This window comes from Spodoptera frugiperda, chromosome 8 (genome assembly GCF_023101765.2).
Source record: "Spodoptera frugiperda isolate SF20-4 chromosome 8, AGI-APGP_CSIRO_Sfru_2.0, whole genome shotgun sequence".
NCBI classification, from domain to species: Eukaryota; Metazoa; Arthropoda; class Insecta; order Lepidoptera; family Noctuidae; genus Spodoptera; species Spodoptera frugiperda.
The window spans coordinates 7324815-7352613 of NC_064219.1; the positions used below are offsets into that span (position 1 = coordinate 7324815).

The 27799-nt window shown below is 35.0% G+C and overlaps 3 protein-coding genes across 3 annotated transcripts; 2 read left to right on the forward strand and 1 right to left on the reverse strand.

Annotated features, from left to right (window-relative positions):
• Positions 1-2363: 2363 nt before the first annotated feature.
• LOC118275495 (uncharacterized) lies at positions 2364-11341 on the forward strand. The gene is made up of 5 exons (XM_035593481.2): positions 2364-2571; positions 6406-6519; positions 6787-6864; positions 9766-9869; positions 10089-11341. The coding sequence occupies exons 1-5, from the start codon at positions 2499-2501 to the stop codon at positions 10272-10274; spliced, it is 555 nt and encodes a 184-aa protein (XP_035449374.2). The 5' UTR covers positions 2364-2498; the 3' UTR covers positions 10275-11341.
• A 3650-nt stretch (positions 11342-14991) lies between these two features.
• Positions 14992-24083, forward strand: LOC118275433 (NPC intracellular cholesterol transporter 2). Its single transcript, XM_035593385.2, has 3 exons — positions 14992-15280; positions 22031-22141; positions 23442-24083. The coding sequence occupies exons 1-3, from the start codon at positions 15205-15207 to the stop codon at positions 23720-23722; spliced, it is 468 nt and encodes a 155-aa protein (XP_035449278.1). The 5' UTR covers positions 14992-15204; the 3' UTR covers positions 23723-24083.
• LOC118275432 (NPC intracellular cholesterol transporter 2-like) lies at positions 24072-27706 on the reverse strand. The gene is made up of 3 exons (XM_035593384.2): positions 27487-27706; positions 26224-26334; positions 24072-24566 (listed from the first exon to the last, which is right to left on the reverse strand). The coding sequence occupies exons 1-3, from the start codon at positions 27581-27583 to the stop codon at positions 24271-24273; spliced, it is 504 nt and encodes a 167-aa protein (XP_035449277.2). The 5' UTR covers positions 27584-27706; the 3' UTR covers positions 24072-24270.
• Positions 27707-27799: the final 93 nt, after the last annotated feature.

Below are 27799 nucleotides of genomic sequence, written 5' to 3' on the forward strand. Positions count from 1 at the left end.
GATAAACAAATACTTATAAATAATTACCTGTAACGTGCGAAAATGGTGGTGTGCCTTAAGGGCCGGTCACTAATTACGTCAGCCTCAATAAAGGGTGGCGAAAACATTACGAGGAGGCTGGGGGTGTAGTAAAATATCACGTGTATTTTATTTTCGTCAACCGAGAGTTTTTAACCTTCAATTAGGGTGTATTTGGAGTTTATTTAACTGTAAACGGGCCAGGGCGTTACCCCTCATAGTAACTTCATAAAAGGGTAGCGGCTTCATATTAGGTATTTCTAAATATTAAACCAAATGAGATAATAGTTAATATGTCCCTTCCGACTTGTGTTTAGTTAGACATTATAAAAAATCCTTGTAGGTAGGTACTTAATAAAAAATACGCGTGATGTCGGGTGGGGGTAGGGGGTTTAGTCTAAAACCTCACAACCACATTTTACTAAGGGGGAGAATGGGTTAAAATGTGCTAAACAAACCTCACGGTTCCGACCCCTTAGTTGTAGTGAATTGAAATACTACAGACGTAGCTCGCTGAGCACAGTTCGTAGCACGTAGTACGCAGTGTGTACTCAGCAACGTATTGCGCGTAGCTCGTATTTCGTAGCACGTAGCGCGACTACTGGCAAGATAGCCGTACGGAGTTTACAAAATAAAATGTAGATAATAATAATATTATGTAGAGAAACTCTCTCGTGTCATTAGAATGGTTAGGTACTTCTACCCATTTTAGGCTTGAACCTATTTTTCTTTGTCTTTGTCCGAACCTAGCACAGAAAATTTTTATTCATGCAAAAAACAATGTTCCATTCGAAAACCAACACCCATACATAGCAATGCCAACGATGCATATCCCAAAATATTGCCCCTTAGCATGAACCTCTAATTATACTCGGCATGGGCACTATACTATTTACCTTCTAACATGTATTTGGAGACGGAATAAGAAGTAGCTCAATGTTAAGCATGGCGATAGTTTTTGCAATGAATAATGTATTGTAAAATGGAGTTTCCATTAGCAATGTTCTTAATAAGTTCATCCGATTTATGTGTTTGAAAGCGGTCAGGATTGATAGATTGGTGATGACTTCTAACTGTTCCAGGTAGATATACCCAGCCCTGTATTATCTATCTTAAGTGACCGGTTGTGGCCACTTTAAGAATTTTGTCGACTTTGAGGCTTTTTAACTTAAGTTTTTGTTATCACGAACATATTTCTTGTAAAAAGTCATTTATCATGTATTAACCTTGCCTAAGAAAAGCCTTTTTTAAAGAACGTCTTATAGAAAAATAATGTATAAAAAAGGAGTAAAAAAAGGAGTTTGTGCCATTTTTGGCCAGATTCGTGCCATTTCTACGGTCGTGTGCCAGTTCTGGCCATCAAAATTACTATGTAATCAAAATTTATTAATTAAATTTGACATTTTAGAAACAATGGTTTTCATTAGTAAAATGAAATATTATTACTTCACTTGAATTTAACTTACAAATTCAACATTTTATGACGTTGGTAAAAGCTGCAAAGTAAACTGACCTCACCTCTTTGTGTGAAGGTAATTTATTGCATCTCTGAAAATGAAAAATATGTATTTGTTGATATTAAAGCCAAGGAAAGCCACGATAAAATAAAGGGAAGAAGTGGGGTGTCTATGTACACCAGTTTTGGCCAGATGTGGCCAAAGATAGAAATTCATAATTTTGGCTCCATTAGTGCCACCATTTAAAAACCTCACTTCAGAAACATATGGCGACAAAATAACTTTAGTTTCACTTAGACAATATATTCTTAATGTAGATATAAACACCAAATAATAAGCAAAGATTTAAAAAATAAAAACCAAATCCTCACCCACTCGCCTTAGTCTTTTTGTTAAGATCTTAACAATTTCACCCTCAACTAAAAAGAATGACTTGTTGCATCGATGTGAAGTTTGACACATTAAAGCTGCCAACGGTATCAGTGTCTCCAATATTCAATATTTTAAATCTGTACATCACAAAGTAATTTATGTCCACTTAGTTATAAATATTTGAAGGCCTAAATGGCCACAAAGGGGTCGGTGGCCACAACCGGGTCACTTGCCCTACTTATATTGTTTGTTAGTATGTACATATCCACACATATGTACATACTATAGAGTACATTACTTTCTATTTAAAAATAAACCGATTACCAACATTCTCATTTTCAGAATCTCAAAACAATGAAGTGACGATTCTGCGTGTCGACCTAAAAGTTTGCGTGTTATCTTATTATTGTAAGGTGCACCTTTATGTACCTACACACTTATTTGTGAACGTACTTATACAAAATTAATTAATTAGGGGTAATCATAATCACCTTTGTCCATTGCAGCTCAATTCCTATTCGGGCCCGTGGCAATGTTATCTGAGCTGATAATCACCGGGCCTGTGCCGTTCATACTTGATATATACGATTTAGTAGCAAAACTTTCATTCAGTAACAATACACAGTGAGTTGTACTAATTAACAATTAAAAATGTTTGTGTTTTTCACTTTGCTGCAGTTGGCCGTTACCTCTGTATTTGCAGATGTAAAATTCCAGGCTTGTGGTAAGAAAGATGTGAAGTTATATTGTTTATTAACCATCATGATGTCCTTTATAATAAGTGGAGTTTCTAACAATATTAGATTTGATATTATATAGTTTGACAATTTGGATACTCAAAGTTGCCTAACTTTACCTAATCCATACCAATATTATGCAAAAAGACGGCAAAACGGAGAATTTTTAAATTGAAGATGAAGAATGAACGGAGAGTGAAATAGATATACGAACAACGGATAAAACTGCGCGACAATAGCTATGTAGTTGTTGACAATTGATCCCACACTCCCTAGTGTTTTATCCCCAAAATCTAGGCGCCTAGTGAAAGATTTCCCCTCGTTCACCGTCGTCAAAAAAAGGACGAAGTAAGCTGAGAATCGCAAATAATAAGAAAGCTTTATGAACCCACAAAGGCAATTAGTTTTCTTTAGCAAATAGGTACAATGTGAGATATGTCATTGTCTCGAACATAGCACTATACGTATAATATCTACTCAGTATTTATAATAAAATAAATAAATACGGAAAATAAGGGCAAAACGCATATATTAAAATAAGGGCAAGAGTTTTCTAATAATTTAGGTACATATATAAGAAGTTAGTAGATACATAAGAAGATTCCAACTTGACCTTTTTCTTGCTTCCTACAAATCTGCAGAAAAAAAAAAGCTTATTATCAGGTCAATAATAATTTACGTTTTTAGTAGGTTGTTTTTATATTTATCAATTTAATTACTAGCTGACCCGACAAACTTCGTACCGCCTCAATAATTTTTGTTCACCCTTTAAACCTTCTCTGGACTTCCATAAATAATTCAAGACCAAAATTAGCCAAATCGGTCCAGCCGCTTTCGAGTTTTAGTGAGGCAAACGAACAACAATCCATTTTTATATATACCTAAGATGCAATATTTACGTTGATTTGATTGTTTTATTTCAGTAAAAATTGTATGGTCACCATTAAATTGATAAGTATCTGAGTATGACAAAAACTGCCATACTCATAATCTATTAATAATATCTACGTAATTGCCTAAATCTATCAAGTGGGATTAATTGCTTTATCACTGATTCATTAATTAAAGTAAAGCGTTACTATCTCGTCTTAATGACGTTGCAGAGATTTAAAAAGGAAACGCAACGGTATCGTAGAATACTTTGTCAATATTCTGTACTATGAACCGAGTACATTTAAGAATTTTCTAGAAAAAAAAAATAGTAGGTGCCTCATAATACTTATATAATATTCTTAATTACGTCTATGTAATGAGACGATGGATTATAATGTGTGCTGTGTGCACAATAGGTATAATGTATATAATTTTTCATTGCAAGCAGGTTAGTCAGACGTAGTTTAATATTATTTAGATATGAACATTCTAGATTGCCTGCCTAATTAGCCATAGGCAATTTTAATTTTAGGTGTTAGGTAAAGAAGTGTTTTAAAGTTGGCTCTTCTACTTCCTTAATTTGCAACAGTGAAACGACGCATGCAGGATTTCCCCACTACATTTATTGTTCCAACATTTGCCCGTACTTACATTACGAAATTAAAATAAATATAATATATATCTCTTATATATAAAAATGATTTGCTGTTCGTTAGTCTCGCTAAAACTCGAAGACGGCTGGACCGATTTAGCTAACTTTTGTCTTGAATTATTTGTTGAAGTCCAGCGAAGGTTTAAAAGGCAAGAACAAAATTATTGAAGCGGTACGAAGTTTGACGGGTCAGCTAGTAAATATATAATAATATACATAAAGTAAAATAGGGACGTTCCGATACGTTTATTTATAAAACACCTATCTAAGTGGAACTAGCACGGTTTAATTACACAGACATACATTTCGCACTAACTTTAAAATAGAAACGTATCAGATCTTATCGTGTGCAATATTAGATTTATTTTTATTATTTTATCTTATCGTGTAACGTGTTATTATTACTTATTATACCAACAAACTAGCACTGATTTTTGAACTAAATCCAATTGCCTGGTTTACGGAAATTAGTGTGTCAATTAGTCGCGATTACGAAAGGAAATTAGTTAGGTAATTCGTATAATCTCTAATACTACCTCATACCAAATAAGCTAGCATTTGGAGATAAGATTTTGCTGCTGTATTAGGTAGTTATTTTATTATTGGGGGTCGGAGTTTTAATGAACGATGATATAAAAATCATATGCTTCTGTAGGTGTACACCTGTAAATATCGTGTACCTATTACCTACCTCCAGACCTATGTCTGTAGCAGGATACATCCTGCTGTGAGTTATTTACATGTATTATGTTGCGAGTTTTCAGAAATTATATCCTTATTTGTATAGAAATATTCCGCCTCCGTAATAATCCAAAATAAGTTGGGGCTCTAGGAATAAACTGATTACGTACTTTGCTAGGTATTGGCATGGACAAATGGTATTGTTGCAACCATCATTGGCTGCCGTGCTAGGTAATAAGCGACAATTTGCTTGCCCTTAGCTGACATTCACGTACTTTTATAGATTATCCGTAAGTAATCACGTATTGTTAATACCAATCCCTAAAATCAATTATAATTTTATTGATAAAATACTTAAATCACTTTTAAATGCTGTAGCCATTATTGTAAGCAAATAAATTCGAAAATTACTTAGTGGGCTTTAGGAATTAACAAAAAGTTAATTCCAATAGGTAGGTGATTAAGATTAGATAGGAAAAACCAATCCGACTTTTCACTTCACTGATACAGAGTAATTAATACCGGATGCTATTACATTTCGGCTGTCAATACAACTTTATTATTATTTAAAGTATATTATTACATTTAACAAGGGGTCGAACTAGGGGTCTCGGGTTCGATTCCTGGGTCGGGCAAAGTATTACTGGGCTTTTTTCGGATTTTCGAAAAATTTCTCGGTAGTAGCACGGAGTCTGGAATTGCGTCCAGTACTTATATGGCAATAGACTCACCCCTATTATATGGGACTTATAACACAAATGGTGAAAAGTGGGTGTACATTGTATAGCGGCATTACGTGCCGTAATGTGCATGTGCACCTCTGCCTATCCCTTCGGGGATAAAAGGCGTGACGTTGTGTGTGTGTGTATTACATTTAACGATTTGAACTTACTTCCTTTTGTGCCATACTTGTTACTGACCTCTACTCCATCCCTAATAACGTAATATTCTTCAACCCGACTAAACACATCGGAGATTTCTAGATATATAGCTATAGCAAAAACCAACACCCAAAGTACCAAAGAACTTGTAAGTGCGTTGCTGGCCTTTGGTGGGAGGAGGATTTGGGCTCGGCGTCACAAGTGAGTTGCCGGCCTTTTAGGGGTTAGGAATCTAAGGGTTGTTGGGGAATCAGAGATTGGCAAGGGAAGTAATTGGGCCTCCAGTACCCTCTCTCACACAACGAAACACAACGCAAGCGTTGTTTTACGTCGGTTTTCTGTGGGCCCATGGTATCACTTCGGTCGAGCCGGCTCATTCTTGCCGAAGCATGGCTTACCACACTTAAACTGTTCTCACTGTTTCCTGTGAGCCAATAAGCGAAAGAGCTCATTTTAAAAGTCAACACTTAAATTCGGTTTTGTTTTCTGTTAACAATTAGTACGAATTATCCTATTCTATATTCTATGATAAGAATGGTGTGCCCGTCAATGAATCAAGGCCCCAATAAATGACCATTGAGGGCCATCATCTATATCCAGCAGTGGGCATCTTGTGTCTTGTCACGATGCAGGGGATAGAGGAGACTTTTGTTTGGAACTCTGCCAATCTGCCTTACTAAGAAAAATATTAGTGTTAATTTATCATTAAATAAGCGATGTTATCATTTCCTTAGACTCGAGGAGTCTGTACACGCTGAGAGCAGTCAAAATTACCGGTTGTAATGGAATTGTGCCATGTATCGTGACAAAAGGGCAGAACGTGTCAGTCACTATGGACTTTCATGCAGGTAAGTCAGTCTGTTTGTTTGTATGCAGGATTGTCAATTTTTCTATATTTGAAACGTAGATATCACTCAGTTCCACCAACACTAATATAAAAAAGTAGTAAATGCCACAACTGATTCGGTCAGTTTAGCCCACATTTATAATTTAGATATTGCTCTAAGAGACCCATTAAATATTCTACAGTATTTGTCTTACCTTGACAAAAAATCTATAGTTAAATTATATAATGTATTTATTTGCAAATCATGACAGTGTGATTATTCTTTCAGATTATTTATTCCAAAACTTGGACCAAGATGTTAGGATGCAAATAAATGGTGTTCTTTCCAACGTTACAGTCACCCCTGGTAAGTCCTGTGAACTGGTAGACTCTTCAGCACATATCTATGAAAAAAGAAATGAAGCCCTATTTCACGATGACATTTCCACACATAATTTCGTATGGAAAACAATTCTCAAACATTCGTTAAGTTATTATCTATTTCTTAAAAAACAATCAGTCCTTTTGAATCCAGTTAGACGCTTTATATTGTAGATAGCGGGGCAGCGCGACTTCTTTCTTTTTACACCAATTATTAAACTTTATTGTGACCCGATATTAGGTACTAATAATATCTCCTAAGTGATATGCGCTGGGACCTGTACCTATACCTATACTCGTTACTCTATATCTACACTATAACTATATCTACCGCTTTTAGATTAAATCGACACCAACTCATAGGACATTCATGAACATGAACGATTTGCATCTCATTACCGCAATTAAACCGTGGACTAATAGTAAATCTTAACACGTTCAGTGCCACCGACTTGCCCGGAGAGTCGATGTAAATTTTATTCCAGTGCCGTAGACTCGCCCAGCGAGTTCAATGTTTTTGCTCTTTCTTTCAAAATGCATTGTGTATTTTCTGATTAAAATAATACTGAAGATACCCTAATCTAAATAATTGCATAGAGGGTGCGACTCTACGGTTCTGGAATTAAATTTACGTGGAATCTCTGGGCGTGTTGGTGGCACTGAATGTGTTAAGTCCTTGCTACGAAACAGGGTCGCTTTTTTATTATAATTATTTATTATCAAGTTTCTATAGATACACACTTGAATATTATATCCAAATATTTAATAAGGGATACCTACATGTTAACCATGCGACGTCTTTATGCTAATGCAGTCTTTGATACAAAATATTTTAAGTGTATGAACAATGCGGTGGTTTATTGGTTACCACAAAACTTCGCAGTGTCTGTGAATAAGTAGGTAGGTAATAGTTATAGGTATGAACGTTCCTCTATATATTCAATCGATTAAACATTTTCCTTGTTTCTGAGAAATTACTGACGTTATTGTGATAATGTGAAGGCTATAAATAATTGTCTCCACAAGATGCAATCTTAAAATATCCAAGCGCCATGTTCAAGCACAATGCCACAAATTACTAAATAGTTAAATAAGTATCTAAGTAGGTAACAAACTAAAAAATAAAGTAGATACGACGAGAGCACCGTGTAGAATATTCTTCCTTAAAAATGTTATGAATAAGAACTAGATTATAAAAACTAGAGAAAAATTCTTTGTGTAACATAAAATATCTAGCAATTAAAAAAAAAACCAGTGAAGTGCGAGTGCGTACTAAGAGTTCGATTTTTGTGAAAGTTTTGAACCTTTTGGGACTAAACCCTAAAAATAATATTTCCCCTGTCTCTCATACAAATAGATTTTATTAATATCGGCTCATAATATACATATGCATTAGGTATTAAAATAATAAAATATGTTATGCACTCAAGTGAGATTTTATAGGTCAGTAACTCAGTAGGTATGTAGATGTAGGTATCTTTACTACAAATATTCTAATGACAGCGAATTTATTTATTCTAAGAATTTTATATTCAAGGTTATGTTTTCATTAACTGCAGATATTGGTATTAGATCTTGTGCCGATTGTGCAGTAGACTATCTGAACTAAAATAATCTAAATGCATCATAGTACCAGTATTTCATATTCATTTATTTGCTTTCCACAATGTATGTACATAGATGTTCTTACAGGCAAAGGGAACAATTATGGACCCAGTTTAGGCGAATTTTAAAGACATAACATAGTTTGATCATACCAAACCAAGTGTCTCATATGCCAATTGTATATGTATGCAGGTCCGTTAAAATCGCAAACTTTTTCCATTGGTATGTGCGGAAACCTAAATTATCAAGGTTTAGTATAGGTAATATACTCGTAACTGAGAAAGTGTCTTTGGGAGATGTAGGTAACGTTATGCATCCCCAGACATGTATCACATAGACATAACTAGTATATTAAATTAAATTAATTTTTTTTATCAGGAGTATCAAATACCTACCTCAGAATCAATGTAAAAATGCGCATTTTTGCACGTTCTATTAGATTGTGTGGAGATATTTCTAGGTAGACTGTACGATGACTGATAACCACTAATGAATTAACGAACTTCGAATCTCAGGGTCAATGGAAAAATATTTATTGATTTCTGATTTCTAGAAACTCTATTTTTGTATGCAAGACACGTTATGTTATGTACGTGCGTTCCTAAGACTGCCTGTGAATATAATAATATTAAGTAGACTGCCCCTTAACTGACAACGACTAATTAAAAAAAAATAACTAACGAACTTTATAAGAATCTCAAGGTCAATAGAAAAAATATTATTTCTCATTGATTTCTAGGCAGGTATCTAGCCACTAGATTTGTACGTACACGATTGAATAGAGTAATAATGGTAATAACAGAGTTAGGTATGTTATAGTTAATACGACTTAGTTTGCTAAGTCGCAAAATTTGAGTGTCGGTCCTTCCATTCGGGACGTTATCTTGCACAACAGTTATGTCGGTACGAGTTACAACTATGGCCTACTCTGAAGTAAACGGTTTTATAACGGCCAAGTAATGGAACAAAGTTACGTGTAATAGTCGCCGTAACCAATCGGTAACGGCCAGTCTCAATAACCTAGGTATATGTTGGTAGATTCACTTATGCAAGGAAAAATGGACTTCAAAACTTAAAAGCTGATAGTCATTTGATGTTTTTTCTATAAACTCGTTTTCACTCACACGACTTTCTACGACTGTGCTGTAAGTCTTTTAAGTCTTAAGACGTAGAGATTGGCCAAAATTATTTACTAAACATGGGCCTCTTGTCACGAGTACGTAAGAAGTATCTTAGGTATATTGTTAAGAAGTGTTTATTTACTTATGTTTTGGTTCCTCAGATCCTTGTGTAAGGGGCGAAAATTGTACAGTAGTACAATTATCCACGTACGACGCGATGAATTCGCTGACTGCCATGCTTACGGTGCCTGAAAACATACCTACGGTAAATAATTACTCTATAATGTATCTATTCAGAGAAACACGATTTGTCCTGTGGGTATTATCACTTATTGTGAGGTTCATCTATGTACCTACTGTTTACGTAATTCATTTTTAGAATACTACTAATTTGTTTTTGATACGTACGCTATAGGCCTATAAATTATATTATATAGCCAGGAATAATAAATTACCTATACCAATAAAGCAAATACTTTTACAGGGCATGCGTGGTACCCTGAATTGGCGCACCGAAAATGCAGAAGGAACAGTGTTGCTGTGTTACACCGTTACAGTACAAAGCCAAGAGCCCAGTCAGAAAGTTATGCGAGATCTATTCAATCTGTATGAATATGACACGGAGGAGGAACTATCTTCTGACTACAAAGAATCGATTAATCCACGATAGATATTTAACGATTCTCCATACATGGACGTAACGTGGAACATTAAATATTATATACAAATCCACTTTATAATAATAATAATAAAGTATTTCATACTAGTGCCGGATTAAGCACGTGGTGGCGGACCCGCACAAGGTTTCCAAATTTAAACATACTCTTCTCACCCCTATCGTAAAGTAAAGAAATGAGATGGGACTGATGAAAGAGGATGTAGCTATTTACTATTCAATATGTCCACCATTGCCTGCTCTACTTAATATAGTTAATAAAATACTGTTGGTTAATTAAATATACCTATACCTACATACATTATTTTAGGTCCATGTTAAAAACCTATAGCAGATCAATGCTAAATAAATATATTATACTATTTCACCGTTCGTGGTACCTACCCCTACCTACCTACGTACTAAATCCGGCACGTCTTACTTATCACTTTTGTTATCTGCTCCATAAGTAGATACCTATTTACCTATGTGTATTACCTATATATATAAGTTTTCAAAAGTTTATTTAGTTTATGCTTTAAATAAGTAACAATCTCTAATGTTTCTTTTGTTTATTTTTTAGTATATATCTTGCGAAGTGTTTAGTTTTACTTAAAAGGCTTAGCCCTCCGATAAAATGTCTCCGATAGTATTTTAATTTCTATAATATATAGTATGCATGATATTATGTTAGATATGGAGCCTCATTATAACTGAGACCAATATATGTATAGGGTGACTGGTAATTAGTGAAGGATATTATAACACGTGATTGTACTCACACAAACAACTTTTCCAAAGAAACTCAAATTTCATCAGCACGTGTGCGTTAAGTTCCAAAATACCTAGTATTCTATTACTATTACATACATTATATGTCTCCTAATAATAGAGAAGTTTCCTAAATTTTCAAATAAAATGTCATCCAAAAATCTTCAAAAATTGTGCTACGCAATACTTGAACGTTGTTATAGGTAGTATGGTCGAATAAACTTGCTGTTTTTTTTATTTACTTAGTTGCACAGGTATGTATTAAGTAATTACATTTTATTGAATAAAGATACTGATTATTTTTATTTCCATTTCCTGAGGCCTTTTTATTTAAAACAGAAAACTGGTAGATACTCAGATACCTACTCCAGCTCCGGAACAACAACTTTCTGGCAAAGGGAAACTTGGTGGAAATATTGAAACTTGGATTTTTATTGGAAGTTATGTACAGTATCGTGTGTGTAAACATTGGTGCATTCTTTTCCCTCGCTTTTATGATCCGATGGGAAAACAATCCGACACGTTTGGAGATCAATGGTGGCATCATGACCGTTAATAATTGTAATGTGTAAATATTTTAATAAGTATACCTAGAAAGGTAATAATACGTAATAAGTTAATGTTATTGCGACTATTTTCACATTATTTTGCGACAGCTAATCTAATGTTACGACATATTTATAACATCACTCGAATACAGCGTCTAACGTGATGTGACTAAAGTCTATAATTCCAAACAAGGAAACAACAATACCTAAGGTTTTAGGATAGTGTATCCAAAGGTTATCCAATGCAACCCCGCTGTTGTTTACATTACAACAAACAACAATCATGTAAACAATCGAAAATAAAAACAAGTCGACGTTCGTTGATATCTAATTGTGTATAACTCGATAATAAACTAATAATAATACGTCGAAACTAAGTACCTAGTTATGATTCGTAAATTACATCAACTTCATTTCAAAAATTCGAAAACTACTCAGCAGTTACTTTAAAAAAATATTGGTGTCTTTTTAAATTGTCTGTTTAGAATGGAGCTTAGGAAATGAATAGGAATCTAATGACCTCAAGTTACTTCATCATTATAATCATGTGAGCCACAGGACATCAAATTTGGCTATCACTATTATCCGGAGCTGCGGACAACGTAACAGGTTAACGTCCCGGTAACCAGTAACCGGTAACCGGTCCAGCTCAAAGCTGCAGAGAAGAAACTGGGTGGTTTTAGTCAGTTAGAGTCAGACAATCCCTTTCGCCTCAACCAAGGCGGGAGAAGTAATTGAATAATATTCCCTGCTCAAAAAAAAGGCTGTCACTATTGAATGTAGGATATTATTTCTAATTGACTTTTAGATCGGTCATCTTCAACTTGCCACTTTGAATTTGAATTATTTGCCTACAAGCATAAGTTTTACCTGCTGAGACTATTAGTTGTGCTGTTAGTGCCGGATTTACCGCGTAACAAAGCTACGCGTAAAATGGGCCCGTTTACCCAGAGACACTTCAGTACCAAAGTAAAATTTGATGTTTTTGTTTAAAGGAGATGGCTAAATGACTGACCCAGGCATAATAACAAGAATACGAATTTCACGCTAAGTATCATTTAAATATTACTTATGAATTATTTTGGTTTAACTAATTCTTATAACTTGGTGAACAAAAATTAACAAAAAATAAGTTTAAAAATTGATTTTTTTCTGTTGTGGTTTGACATGACAACACGGAAGTAGGTACTGCAAGCTATTATTAGGACATTAATTTCCCCGAAAATCAAATCGAAATAATTAAACGACATCAATTTTTAATAACGGTAATAAATGACTTTTTCTGAAACCAAATAATTGTAAATGTTTTGATCAACACAAAATATATATTTTGTATAAGATTGCACAATCTTAAAATTTTGTGTCTGTTTATTACTTTTGGAATCTAGTATAAGCAGAATTGTTTACCTATCTACCTCATATATAAATAACTTTCGGCTCAGGTACCTGGCAACGCCTTGGGAAAAGTTCAGAGCAATGTTATATTTTGAAGTTTGTAACACTGTTTGACGTAGGAGCGCTACTATATTTTCAGGATTGCGCAGATATGCCAAGTTTCTGGACCTTCTTAACTACAAAATATCAATCTTTAATTATGCGGCTTTATTTATTTGTACCATATTTATACAATATTTATTTGTACGGGTTACGACGTCCAACTTTGCGTTTAAACATGTCCATGTGTGCCATGTAATTTCAGTAAATTATTAAGGACCCCGTGCACGCTGCTCAATCCCCAGTAGAATATAATGTAAAGTTAAAAGCCAGGTAAGATTAAATAAAATATATTTTATTTTTGGAACATGACAAAACCTAATAGATTCCTATGGCAATAATTGCATTGATTGTTTTATTATATGTACACATGTGTTTGAACAAATAAATATGATTTGGTTTGATCTTACATGAGACTTATAATAACTTGCGAAACGTTGGTAAGTACCATGGATAAAAGAAAGTTAAATGTTCTGTGGTAAGTACCTATTAGCTAGCTACGTTTATTGTTAACGCCTCTACATTCTATGTATAAGGGAATATCTAAGATTATGTTTCGCATAAATGATGTTATCATAAGTAAGTACTTATCATAAACTTAGGTAAATAAGTAGAGTAGAGTTCATTGCACCCAGAATTGATTTTACACATACCTATGTAAACAATCCTAACTACATATTTACTAAACTGATGGAGTTATAATATAAAATTTGAAAGGATTCATTAATTATTCAACTTGAGATGCTGTTTACCGTGACACAGCAAGCAATAACCGTAGTATAGTCACACAAACAAGTCACCTTATGTATTTATAACATAGGTAAGTAGGGAATTTACTGAGCGATAGATTTTCTTTTATTTTATGATTTTCAAGACTACTATGCTAGGTATCATGGTTGTTCCGGAGCTGCGGACAACGTAACTGGTTACCGGGGCTCCGATTCAAAGCAGGAGAAGGAGCGGGGTGGTTTTTAGTCAGTAAGAGTCTGACACTCCCTTTCGCCTCACCCAAGGCGGGAGAAGGCATTGGATGATTTTCTCCCCTCAAAAAATATAGGTAGGTAGATAATGTACCGAATAGGTATACCTACGTACATAATATTATTACGCCTGTCTATCATCAGAGGTGTAAATTCTGTATTAGTATAATATCGTGTATAAGGGATATTTCCATCAATTATGTTATTATCAACTTAGGTGGGTGAAATTAACTAATAACTTTAATCCATATTAGATGTAGGTTTGTGACCAAAGTCTAATACAATTTATCTACTTCAAACATCGATTTTGGCCCACACTGGGACTTTCTGTATCGTATGTGTCTTTAACATATATACCAGCAGACGGGACGTTAAACTCATAATTTAATATAGGTAAGTGTACTTTATATTTTATACACATGACAACCAGACCACGTACAACCATTTGTGGATCACACCATGCGTGGATTTCTTCAGTGCGGGAATCGATCCCGCGACGAGGCGTGAAGCTCTACTTCGGCGACCGTGTATTTAAATATTACCAAACAGAAACGAGCTAAATCTTAGTATTAATTAAATTATTATTATCCTAGGTAGGTATCTAAGCATCTATTAAAATAATTATAAAAACGCAAGTTGATTTCCCAAGGCAAAGTGCAAATGCAAAAACTTGCTAGCGCATTATATAAAAAGGTTATAATTATATACATAGGTAAGGTACACATTTAAAGATAATCAACTTGAACCTGTGTGGTTTAAATATTAGAATTAGCCACATTTCTACGAAGCGACACCGAACAATGCCCAATAACTCACAGGCGATGCGATGGCGTGGACAATTTATTGATTTCGAACAATACTACCTACGTTATCCCTATATCTGCTGCATATCTCATAAATTGTCTACGCGTAGCGGCAGTATATAGCAGCACGCGACCACCACCACTGCATACATTGGCACACACGGTTGCAGTCAACTCGTTTCACTGTCCCACACGAGTCGCCGAGGAATCCGCGCAGTGTTTCCGCGGCGCAAGCGTTGCATTGTGTTCTCCTATAAATTATACCTGCTCTGTGAGCGTGACCGCGCGCTGCACCGTCCGCCAGACGCCGCACTAGACCGCAACTCAATACTCATCGCCAGACGCAACAATGGTCCCTCTCCGAGTAGTCGTGTGCTTCGCCCTGCTCGCGGCCGCAGCCGCAACTGACGTCAAGCAATGTCCAGGTAATATTCACTCTTTACATAAGCACTTAGAACACGACCCGCTTTCGTCTCGTTTCGCGTTCACAGCAGAAAGTATTGTTGTTGTTTGCTAAAGTATTGCGCTGTATTGCCCATGTTTATGACAATCCAGGTCAGTAAAACATACAATCGCTATTTATGATGTGTTACAGTTTTATTGTTTTACTATGCAGTAGAGCGAAATTGGAATGCAGCAATCTGCAAAACAGTCCAATTACTGTTTTGTTTATTTATGTCGGTTACCTACTTACATGAACAAAAGAACAAAGTTATGAATTAGGACAAATTATGCATAGAATAATTTAAGAAGACAATTATCAGCATGAATGTAGCGTAACACGAGATGATATGCATTCATTGTTCTTCTTTATCTTACATTACTAAAATCGGTCAATCTGAGGAAGCATGGTGTGATAAAATATGTTAATTATCTCACGTACTACCTAGGTACGTATCTAACCAACGACAACCGCGGAGTACAAAATTACATAAACGAAATGCGAGATTAAAGAAATTATCCACTTAGGTAGTTGTAGATACATCGTAATGCACATGTGTACTCTATCTAATTATATAAACGAAAATAATCATTTAATTTGTACAAATATCAGAAGACGGATCAACTTGTTTAGAGTTAGTAAATAATATCAGTTCGACCTATGCACTCGCTTTGTCCCACACAAATAAGCAAGAATTCGTAAACTCTATTGTTTTGTCGGTAACGTCGATCCATAATGAATAGGTTTTTATTTAAAAAATGCAGCACACCTTTATCTATGGAGAAGTAATTTACCAGTTATTTTAAATAGCTAATTACTTAAATAGCCATTTGAATTGGAAATTCCAAAACCCATTAAAAATACATTTTTAAATTGGATGGACTTAGCTGGGAGCAGAGATGACTTACCTTACCAACCATCTGTTTTTTTTTCTTTCTAAAATTACGAACGAATATAATTTACATAACGCTTACATAATACTTCGTGTAAATATTATGTAAATTATTGACATGCTCATTATTTATGATTTGTTCGTTTCTGTGCAGAGTTACAGTAAAAAAAATACAGAAAATGAACATATTTTAATATCTGAATAATATAGTAAATGTATTTATAGGCAGCATTTACTTGAAAAGCTGTGATATTTATAGTACGTATACCAACTACATACAAGGAAAAAATAAACGCGATGTTGTGTTGTGTACAGTGTACGGTAAAAGTATACCTATTTATTAGTATATCGATTTTACTATTTTCCCTGCGCTTTTGTATACTCATGTATAATATACGTAATCCCTGTTTATTAGTAAAATTCTTGTTTGTATAAAAATATTTACCTAATTTATCAATTAACATTAGAACACACCAAAATTAGGACAAAAATTCTATAATAGGGTCACGAGGCGCTTATTTTTTTCTCTAATAAGTGACTATTATAAATCTGTCTTCAATCAAACAGCGGCCTGCGTCCAGAGTTCACGCATTAATTTTTTTTATTTATACGACTTGTGCTATGTGGACAGTGACGTTAGAATTAACGACAAAAATCCACATTTGCTCAATCTATAACGCGTAATAATGTACCTTGTACTATGTCCTCGTACTGCACCAACACGGTTTCATAAAATGTTGTGATGTGTAAAAAATGTTGTGATAAGTTTTGATTCGTAAATATACATATAATTATTATTATTGTATTGTAAATTTCCCGTGTTCTTCTTCTAATAACTATTCTGTATTCTAACGAATTATTTGAGGAATGTTCATTCATTAGATTTCTTAAATCACATTTCTATACACAGCGAGCATTCGTAACGAGTTTTACAATAATATTCACCAATGGGTAATAACATCGTAAAAAATGTATCTAATGTGACTAATAACATAACTGCTGAGAAATGTTTGTCTTTTTATTACCTACTACTCACTTATCAGCTTGTTGTTTGTTGGTAATGACAATGACATTATAATATAATATTCCTTATTTATCTTTGTGGTTCGGAAATTGAACAATAGTCGATCGTGTAACCACTTAACTTTTGTGGTCGGTGTCATTAAGCCACGTGTAATTAATTCCAAGTTAGTATTGTCGGTGGATATCAAACAAGAAAAGCAACTCTTATCACGTTATAGCAGAACCTGATGGAACTGCCATGTATTCCTCTAGATTCCCCTAGATAGATAGACCACATCTATAGAAAACCCTTTCAACTAACCTGTCAGACGAAAAGAAAATAAATAAACTTTTACCTCAATCCTGTGGAAACCAAACAACCATAGCAACGTAGTTTAGCACATCTCTGGTCGAAAAGCACCATTAATGTATCTACCTACTCAAAGTACTTAAACGCTTATTATTTGCAAATTAGTTACAATCATTAATTGCAATGAACCTAGTTATTACCACATGCAGAGGCAAATTTCAAATTCGTCTTTACTGGCAATTCCAAAACACCCGGCTTCCTCAAGTAAAATGTCAAAGTCGCCTATGTTTGGGAATTTACGTTAAGCATAAGCTGTTAATTGGTAATGCACTTGACCTTTCTCCAATCGTGTTCGATTGCATTCCATCGTATTACAAAAGTGAGGAAATTAGCCGTGCATTTGCGCGTTTGTCCACCACTGGACAAATGGATTATCTAATAGCACGCCATTGAACTCACTTTTCACCTCTTTGCATCCATCCCACTACGTGTATACTTATCATCACTCCACCTAGCAGAAGGGCGCCGTACATTAAGTTTGCCTAGACGCAGGCTTCTCTTCAGAACATACATATCTACCACAACATCTATTTCATCTAATTACGACTGTATAGTTATTAATCGATCTGGAAGCAATTAGAAGAGGCCTATATATAGCAATTAACAGTGGAAGATTTGTGGCTAATATGATCATGATCGTTAATTGTTAACCTAAGATTAAACTTAAAATTGTCACGTTACTTCACATGTGGCTTAAGACTTGTTAGTTTTGTTAAGAAAACAAACAGTTATGAAAAACCCAAAAGCAAATGTTATGTATTTGTGGCCTTGTTGGATTTCGAAAGTAGTATTTAAAAGAACCTATTAGGTGTCACAACATTCTTTAGCTTAGTTCTCAAAATACAATAGCTAACTTTGAAAATGATCAGCGTGCGCATGCAGCGTTGCAAATGGTTATACTGTATGCGTTAGTCACATACACGGGCACAGCGTGACCAGAATATTGGACGGTTTATATTATGATATGAATTTAAATGATTAAAATTTAAATAAAACTGAGTGTTAAACACGCATGTCAGAATATAGATATCTGAACCGCCTTTGTTATTTAAGTCAATATAACTATTAGTCGTATGAGGAAGCTTGACATTAACTTATTTAAATACAGTTGGTCCGAATGCTAAGATCTTATTTAATTCGATTAGCGAACAATCGTTATATTTTCCTCTGGGGATCGGATCAAGTTCCTCTACGCTACACGGCGTGTATCAGACTCGACTGCGTGATGTCAAAGTCTATGTTTGTCAGGTTCATGTTGCTAATTGTCCATGGGCTGCATGTAAGTGATTATGTTCTTACGTAACGTAAATGTTAAACACGTTACTACTCAAACATTCTTTGAAATATAATCATTGACATTGGCATTGTTATGAAAAAAAAAAAAACAATTTTTCTCTTGTTACATAGGTAACACGTAAGACATAGGTCTTACGTTGTAATTTAACAATTTTTAAAGAAAACTGAACTGTTTAATAAGGATGATGTACAAGTTCTTAGGTTCGATATTATCATTTCCCATTTGCAACGGAATTCAACTAAATTAAGAGTTAAGTACTGACTCTATCGTTAATTTAGAGCAACAATGCCCCATAAAAACACAAAACAAAAGCCACTTAGTTAAATTGGCATAAAGAAAACCAATAATAAAGAAAATTTTATTAATGTACTAGTTGACCCGGCAAACTTCGTACCGCCTCAAACGTTGTTTTTTCTCACCTTTTAAACCTTCCCTGGACTTCCACAAATAATTCAAGATCAAAATTTGCCAAATCGGTCCAGCCATTCTCGAGTTTTAGCGAGACTAACGAACAGCAATTGATTTTATATATAGAGAAGATTTAATTTTACTATAATGATACCGTAAATAAGTAGGCAATTTTTATGCGTCATCTATAGCAATTTACAGCCTCGTAGCTCATTATCAATACATTAGGTACAATAGAATAGAACCTACATTTCCGCAAAACGTATCTATTGAGGGGCACGGGCACAAAGTTATTGTTGTATTATTAATTCTGTCCTGTCATCACTGGCAAGGACGCATCCGATGTAGGGATTCATTAACTGAGTTATCGAGGTGACACGTAGGTACTTACCGGCTAAATTCTCCCGCCACAATAACTGCGGAGGTACCAGTTAACTAGATGTTTGAACTGTTTCCGTAATTTTAGCAGTTTTCCGCCATTTCCGCGTCCAAAGTAAATGGCTGTTGTATGTTGGGTTCTTCCCTACTACGATTATGACAAAGGTCAGATATGTCATAAACATTGAACTCTTTAAGTATAATGTATAAACAACTGGAGTTTTTATGGTTTTGTATGTCTAGATAGGGACATCATATTCACTTCTATCATAAGCTTTTTATCAGTTAGTCTTTAGCTTAAAAACAAAAATACCCAACTCAGTTTTAGTATTGGCAGATCTTGTCTCGAGGTTAGTGCATTAGACCCTTCACTGCTTCACTCTCGTTAAGACGCAGTTAATTGCATACTGCAGTTGACTAGTTAACCATGAGTCACGGCCCATGACCGTGGCCCCGCAACCTTGTTTCAATTATCCGCGACGGCATAATCCGAGGAACTATGCATCTTAATTCATATTTATCGATACATCAATAAATAAACATTTCCAGATTGCATTATTTGCATTTTACAATGTTTAACGTCATTATTATTCGTAAAATATTAATATTCGATATTTTTTCCAAGTTCGACATTTCAAGTTTTTATAAAAACCTTGTTTTAAAAGCAAATTTTGTATTACATGCAGCTATAAGTAGATAATTAGATTTTTTACTTCGTATGCAAATTTGAAGGTCATTATAATTTTTTAACATGTTTTTTAACGACATGCTTACTAATTTTTTGATTAAACAAGTTGTAGCAAAAATTTTATTTATAACTAGCGGACCCCGCGAACGTTGTTTAACCTTGGAAATGTTTACGCACATATTTGTTTTTAAGAGGTCCTTATGTAATAATAAAATAACAAAAAAAAAATTAGCGAAATTGATTCAGCTTTCTCGAGATTTGCGATTAGCAACACGTTTAGTGATTCATTTTTATATTATAGACTACAGTCATACCCTATCTAACAATTAGTTTAAACATGAAAAGGTCGTACAAAACAATCTACATAAGAAAATGGGTTGTATCTATATCTAGATTAGCATTGGATTAGTAAGCATTAGCAAGAGAAGTTTCTAAAACCTAGGCAGGTGTGCACTTGATAATTCTCTTGTGTCTCGAGACTCGATCTTGAACTTTAATAAACAAAAACAAATATTATTAATGCAATTTTGAGTCCTCGCTAATCGGTAGAGATTTCACCTTGCTTATATTTCCTATTTCATATATGTTATGTTTGTATGTATGTTACTCAATCACGTCAAAACGGCTTATAAGATCGGGATGAAATTTGGAACAGGGGTAGATTTTGTTCTGGTATAATATATCATCATCATCATCAGCCGGGAGCCATTATGGGATCAACTTCAATGTACAACAGTGCGATTTTCCTTTAACTGGTTTCATTAAAAGAGGTTATCAGTTTTTAAACGGTACGATAGATATCTATGCAATAAAAATATGTATAACAAAATTGGATTACCCAAAGGTAACTTTGTAAAAAGTTAAGCCTGGTGAAACATAAAAAATAATGTGGCCGTAACGTGTCAATAAAAAAACATCCGTAGATGTTTGTCGTTTAAAGAAATAGATCTGTATGATAATAGACTTCCTTGATAGTTAAATTCGAAGCATTCGTCTTAAAATTCTTTATTTATACGACGTGCCTTGACTTAATAAGCAGTTTCTTACGCAGATAAGTAGTCGCTTATACGTTAAGTTAATAATAGAACCAGCAGTGGTTCTACTTTTCAATTTTTTATGCCTACTTGCTCAGGTTTAGAACAAGTCGGGAATGTATTTAATCTTAGTACCTACCTACTATTTATTGAGTTAGCTGAGTACAAAAATGTAATAAAAAAATAACAGCAAAAAGCAGACGACTGTTTACGTCTGTTGGTTCTAGAAAAAAATATAGTTGTATGTTTAAAAAAAGCTAAGTCAGTCGTAACAGGATAAAGTTTTTCTCCTAGCCTAGTATAACCTGTCATAATTAGTATTTAGAGTTTTTTGAATTACCTGTTTACTATTTCAATTACTGAAGGTCATTTTTTTATGTTATTTTTATGCTGATTTTTTCTTCCTTCATGCATGCATGGAAGGCGATGTAAAATGTTTTGCGATACAATCAACGACAACGGACAAGTACAGCGGAAAATTACTGTACTTAATTAATGTATTTTTAAATCAATGAAAGCATTAATATCTCGTTTATAAATAGTAACCACTTAAGTGATTCGAGAAATATAAATAGTACATGCGTTTAAATATCGATTCCAAAAATAAATTCGTATTTTGCTGGTTCCATAATTTAATTTTGTTTTTTGTTTCGTGTATTCTCAGGTATGGACATCCCGGACTTGAGTGAAAACGTTCAGCTGTCACCGTGCACCAAGCCTCCCTGCCGCCTCAAGAAAGGAACTAACCAGTCCATCACCATCAAGTTCACGCCAGGTAAGCATGGATATTGCTAAACTAGCCAGATTCTATTACCTAACTGTAGCGTATGGGCGAGTCAGCGAGTGCAGCGCCGTATAAAACTGTGGGACTTTTGGATAACTGAGTATCGTAGAGCACAAAATAGGTTTTTACTCCACAATTTCCACGGGATTTCTATTTTTTATTGCCCCATACTAAGATTTTCTCCTGTGTCGTGGATACGTTTACAAACATACAAGTTCACATGCACATGACACCCAAACCCAAAACAACAATTTGTGGATCACACAAAGAGTTGCTTCGTGCGGGAACGAACCCGCTACAGTTGCAGTCGTTGTACAAAGTCGCAGGCACAGCTAGTTAATATATATATAAAAGTGTGCTGTGAATGATATAAAACTAGCGGGACTCGATGATTTCATCTTTCATCATATTGCTGTTGAATATTTCCGTTTATTTATTTTCGCAAGTGACAATTTGGTACGTGTGCTGGTCGGTCTCGGAAGTAATCGCACTCTGTAGTCTGTATCACTTGCATCCGCGACCACAAACCCAACAACCTCAATTATCTTTATTTCCTAGAGCACTATAATATAATACACGAACACAATACATTTTCCTCGTGTCATAAACATGAACAATTACTTGTACCTATGTATAACGTATTACATACTAAATAGTTACAATTTATACAGTATGGACATCACTCATATTATTTAAATGAAACTACAAGTAGTACTCGTCCACAGAAGCATAATACAACCAAATATTTCAACAAAAACGGAAAAAATGGAACAAAATAAATAATGAAATTAATCAAGTACCTATTAAATTTGTGGGATCAGCTTTATGTTTCACGGAAGAGCTGTAATGTTGTAGATTGTCTAGGAATGTTACGGACATGTGGCGCGGCTGTTATAATGTCGTATTTGCACATAATGCACTTTTTTGTTTAATTAACTACGGGGCCTATTACGCTCATTTTTCAGCAGCATATAGTCAACCAAGATGATAACAAATATGTGGTTTAAATTAAGTCATAAGAGGCGTATCCATACGTAATAAATGTGATAATTATACCTATACAATTTAGTTTTCTAGATTTTGTTATGCTACTAGCTAGGTAAGTAGGTACTCATTGCTAATGTTTGCTCAGTATCCTTCGTACGAGTTTGCTTTACCTACGTTTAAAATATCTAATCGTAACGAAAGCGCTGTCGTTTCGTTTTCGTTTAACGTAAAGCAAACTCGTACTAAGAGTACAGTTTAACCTATTCTAAATGAATATTAAAAATAAACTTTTATAATTTTCCAGGCAAAGACCTCGACGAAGTCAAGAACGGCGTGACCGCGGACATCGGGAATGGCCTGGTGGTGCCGTTCATAGGAGTGGACGGATACTCCATCTGTGACAAAGTGTTCACAGAGAATGGTGACAAAGCCAGCTGCCCACTGAAGTCTGGCACCACCTACCTGTACAAGGACAGCTTCCCCATCTACGCCATCTACCCTTCAATCAAAGTCAAGGTACACTGGGAACTGAAAGACAACAGTGGCGACATCACCTGTTTCGAAGTTCCCGCACGAATTGTGTAAACTACATAACTATAGTCCATTACATAAAGCCCCCAGAACTAAACAAATCTTCTGCCTTAATCTAATTGAGTATTCCTGTGATTACACAGTTATTTAACCATTACATATCCATAAGTCAAGCTCACAAGAACAACAATATTGTAAATATTCTGAGCTTTAACATAGATTTTAAATTATAACAAATTCTATGCTGTGTTTCAGATTGCACTGACAATAATATTTATATGTGTTTAGTATACGATCATAAAATAAATTAAGTCTATGTAGGTATAAGTGAGAAAAAGGTCGTGGAGAATAATTTTTTACTTTTTTTTTCAAATGCCATTACAATTAATTAATTAAACTTAAACTGTTTTACAAATGTGTTTAATTTCGTTTAAAATAACATTAATTAAAATATTATCAAAATATTCCTATACGACGGTATAACAGCTTATTTAACATCCAAAACAATTATTTGGTTCGTCGACGTATAAAAATAGGGACTTTGCATGATTGTTTGTATACATCACAATATTTTAGTCATTTGTTTTGACAGAAAAATAAGTTTAATTTTTCTTACCAGCTGTAATAACTGCTGGTACTTCAAAGCAAATTAAGCTCTTTTTACCGTCTTTGAGATTCCAGTGGACTCTTAGGTTGACTGCGGGATAGAAGGGCTGTACTGGGAACACGTTTGTGTAGACGTAGTCTTGGTCGGCTGGTAGGGGGCACGCCACCGCCTCCTGCGTGTCGGCGCGCTTCACGTCCCCGCACGCGTCCGTGCCGTCGACACCGATGAATGGTAGAGGTACTCCGGCAATGTTGGCGAACACTTCGTTCGTGATTGACTTCACCACTTTTTCTGAAATTAGACAGATTTATGTGTGAGACACTCTGTATCATCAAACTAGTTAGTTACTTCTATAATCTCACGGCTGCGGCTACGACTATGATAAATAAACAAATATTTTACAATAATTTATTATCTACTATGATGCATTTATATAGTCTACTGCACAGTGTAGTGTTACGAATATAAATAATGGCTAATAATAACGTCACACTTTTTAATCTCTAAAGGTACAATGTGACATCCACAGGTATACAATTATACATACATATATTATCTTATGATTTTATGAGTCCTATATAATAGGAGGTGAGACTATTGTCATTAACCGACCCCGTGCGAAGCAGTATACGAAGACGCGGCCTTGAATATTTATGATGGTCATATTATTCTTATAAGTCACTTCTATATATAAATAGGTATAACAATAATAGCTGCTGAACTACTGTCTGTCAGCATGAACTAGATATCTGGTCTCATCTTGGTATTTTACATGAAAATTCTTATGGGACTCTAAAATCGATTACTTATACAATAACTGATACTGATGAGACCAGATATCTAGTTCATGCTGACAAAAAGTAGTCAGATCTTATGTAGAGTCCAGGTTCTCACTCTACATAAAGCCCTAATTTTACACATAAGTTGTGGTGAATTACTACATCGTAGGTCGTTGCTCGTAGCACGTAGTTTGTATTGCGAACTGCGAAATACGATACCGTAGCACGATGAAAGCGCTACGCGCTACGAGCTACAATTTATGCGTTACGCACTACGAATTATGTGCTACTACGTTTGCGCTACGCGCTACGAATTATGTGCTACGATTGCGCTACGCGCTACGAACTACGAATTATGTGCTACAACGTTTGCGCTACGAACTACGAATTATGTGCTACAACGTTTGCGCTACGCGCTACGAATTATGTGCTTAGCGCTACGAACTTCGCGCTAGGAGCTACGCTGATTGCTGCGGCTGTCACCGCATCTAATGTTGGCTTAGTATTTTGCTGAAACTTATGTGTAAAATTAGGGCTTAGATTTATGCATTATGCTTGTTAGGGTTGGGCTAGTAGGATTACACCAGTTGACTCTATATGAGTTTCGACTTGGCAACATTTTACATTAAAATGCTTTTTATGGGATGTTAAAATCGAATGCTTATGTAATATGATAATTAATTACATATTTAGATAGTATTTAGATTACGCGACTGTTATTAGTAGACAGTTAAACTGATAGGTTTTTTTTATTTCGGTAGGCGCTTTCACAACAAATAAAAAGCAGATTAAAATATTTTGCGGGGATCTCACACAACAAATATTTATTCGACATTAGTGCCTACCGGCAACAGGTAGACCCTTATCATATTCACACTAAATTACTCCACCTTAAAGCTAAATAAATTAAATGAATCCCATACAACAAATGTAATTTTTTGTTGGTTTTTAATTTTATGATAAAGGTACACATTGTACGCGCATCCAACTCGGACTTGTTCGGTCTTGTATATGGGTATTGTAACGGCCAATCTCGTGATCGACCTGTGTCAATCGATCAATCGGAATAAAAGCGGTTATTAATTTCGACCATACCCGGCGTACCGTGTTAGTGCAATGACCGACAAACGAGTGAAATGTTTGTGTAAGTTAGACGCAGTGGTACTCACTTGGAGTGAATTTGAATACAACGGTGATATTGGAGTTCTTCGGGAGCTTGCAGCGTTTTTGGCCGCACGGTGTCACTTGGATCCTATCCCGCAAATCCTCGAACGATTCTCCTGGAACAGAGAGCGATCAATTTGTCAGTTTTTTACAGACACTCGACTTTTTGAATGTTGTTTTTATCGACTATTTAATTGTTAAGTTCCTAAAAAATAGGCGATGCGATTCAGGCGTACTTACCTAGATAGACACCTAGTACTTAGATCGGTGATTTAAATTTACCTATTTATATTCTTCTATACAATTGCATAAACAGAACTTAATGCTGACAGCAATCTCTACCATCTTTTGGGTGGTGCAGAAATGTACACGGGAGGTAGTAGTGTAATTATCAAATGATCCCCGTGCAGACACACAAGTTAGCAATGAATCCAATACAGTTATTTAGAAGTCGATCAAGTTTATTGAGGAGATCTGTATTCAGGTCATAATAACGCATGTCATCATAATTGATGATGGGGAAAATTAGAGGTCTGCACAAGCATCGCCTTAGTGCTGTCTGTATACAAACATCTCGAGAGTATACACCCCCACCCACCTAGTCACCCCGTAACCTTTTGACTCCCAGTAGCAACTTGATTCCACCAACTGAGGGTACTTTCAATGTGTATAACCATGTCCTTGACGCTTTCACTGTATTGGACATGAGTATCGATGTATAGCACAGATAAGGGTGGTATGGTGAAGTCGATTTTAGCCATATTTCTAGTACTAGCAATAATAATCATCATAATAGTTATCCATGAATAATTCGATCTCACTTATCTAATAGAAAGTATCTACGAGTACACGTAGCTAAACTCTCGCAGTGAGTCCACAGATTCCAAATGCTAGATTGCTTGAAGCATTAAACTTGATAAGTCGTGGTAAAAACTGCTCTAGATAAGTCGACTTAGGCAAATTAAGAGTTGAGAGTGCCTAAGGCGTAGTGTGTGCCAATTTTTTTAACGCTGCTCCGCCATAAGCTTAGGCATGTGGTTTACATAGGGACTGCCAAACACTTAATGCTAGCACAGTTATTTATAATATCATAACTTCTTATACAAAATCATTCAATAAGAAAAATAATGAACAATTTAATTTAGGTTGTCTCGTTCGTTACGCAAGTGAAGAAACCAGTCGGCTACACACGCAACAACCAACATCGAAACCATAACTTTACGTAATGGCAATCTGTTTCAAGATTATTAGGATAGTGTGTCTCATACCCGGGCACTGTTCCGACGGTGTAGCATAGCTGTACACTGCAGACAAAACTGTCGCAAACACCACAGCAACGAACCACACTTTGTACATATTACTCATTTTGATTGAACTTATACAGCAAACACAAAGGGAAATTACGTAATTGTTAAAAAGTAATGAATATTTAAAATAATGAGTTGCGAGTTAAATCATACACATCGAACGAGGGCTTGAGGCAGTTGTGAGTATAATAAAACGAAGAACTGTTTTTATACCTCAGAGGTATAATGAACAGAGGTGTTAACAAAAAATTCATAAATATTTATGTATTTAAAA

Bases quoted from the DNA above. Each gene is read 5' to 3' on its own strand.
- LOC118275495 (XM_035593481.2), top strand. From the start codon at position 2,499: ATGTTTGTGTTTTTCACTTTGCTGCAGTTGGCCGTTACCTCTGTATTT. The intron at 6,865-9,765 runs GTAAGTCCTGTG...TTGGTTCCTCAG, and splicing joins CAACGTTACAGTCACCCCTG to ATCCTTGTGTAAGGGGCGAA. The intron at 9,870-10,088 runs GTAAATAATTAC...ATACTTTTACAG, and splicing joins TGCCTGAAAACATACCTACG to GGCATGCGTGGTACCCTGAA.
- LOC118275433 (XM_035593385.2), top strand. From the start codon at position 15,205: ATGGTCCCTCTCCGAGTAGTCGTGTGCTTCGCCCTGCTCGCGGCCGCA. The intron at 15,281-22,030 runs GTAATATTCACT...GTGTATTCTCAG, and splicing joins TGACGTCAAGCAATGTCCAG to GTATGGACATCCCGGACTTG. The intron at 22,142-23,441 runs GTAAGCATGGAT...ATAATTTTCCAG, and splicing joins CACCATCAAGTTCACGCCAG to GCAAAGACCTCGACGAAGTC.
- LOC118275432 (XM_035593384.2), bottom strand. From the start codon at position 27,583: ATGAGTAATATGTACAAAGTGTGGTTCGTTGCTGTGGTGTTTGCGACA. The intron at 26,335-27,486 runs GTATGAGACACA...TCTCTGTTCCAG, and splicing joins ACCGTCGGAACAGTGCCCGG to GAGAATCGTTCGAGGATTTG. The intron at 24,567-26,223 runs GTGAGTACCACT...GTCTAATTTCAG, and splicing joins TGTATTCAAATTCACTCCAA to AAAAAGTGGTGAAGTCAATC.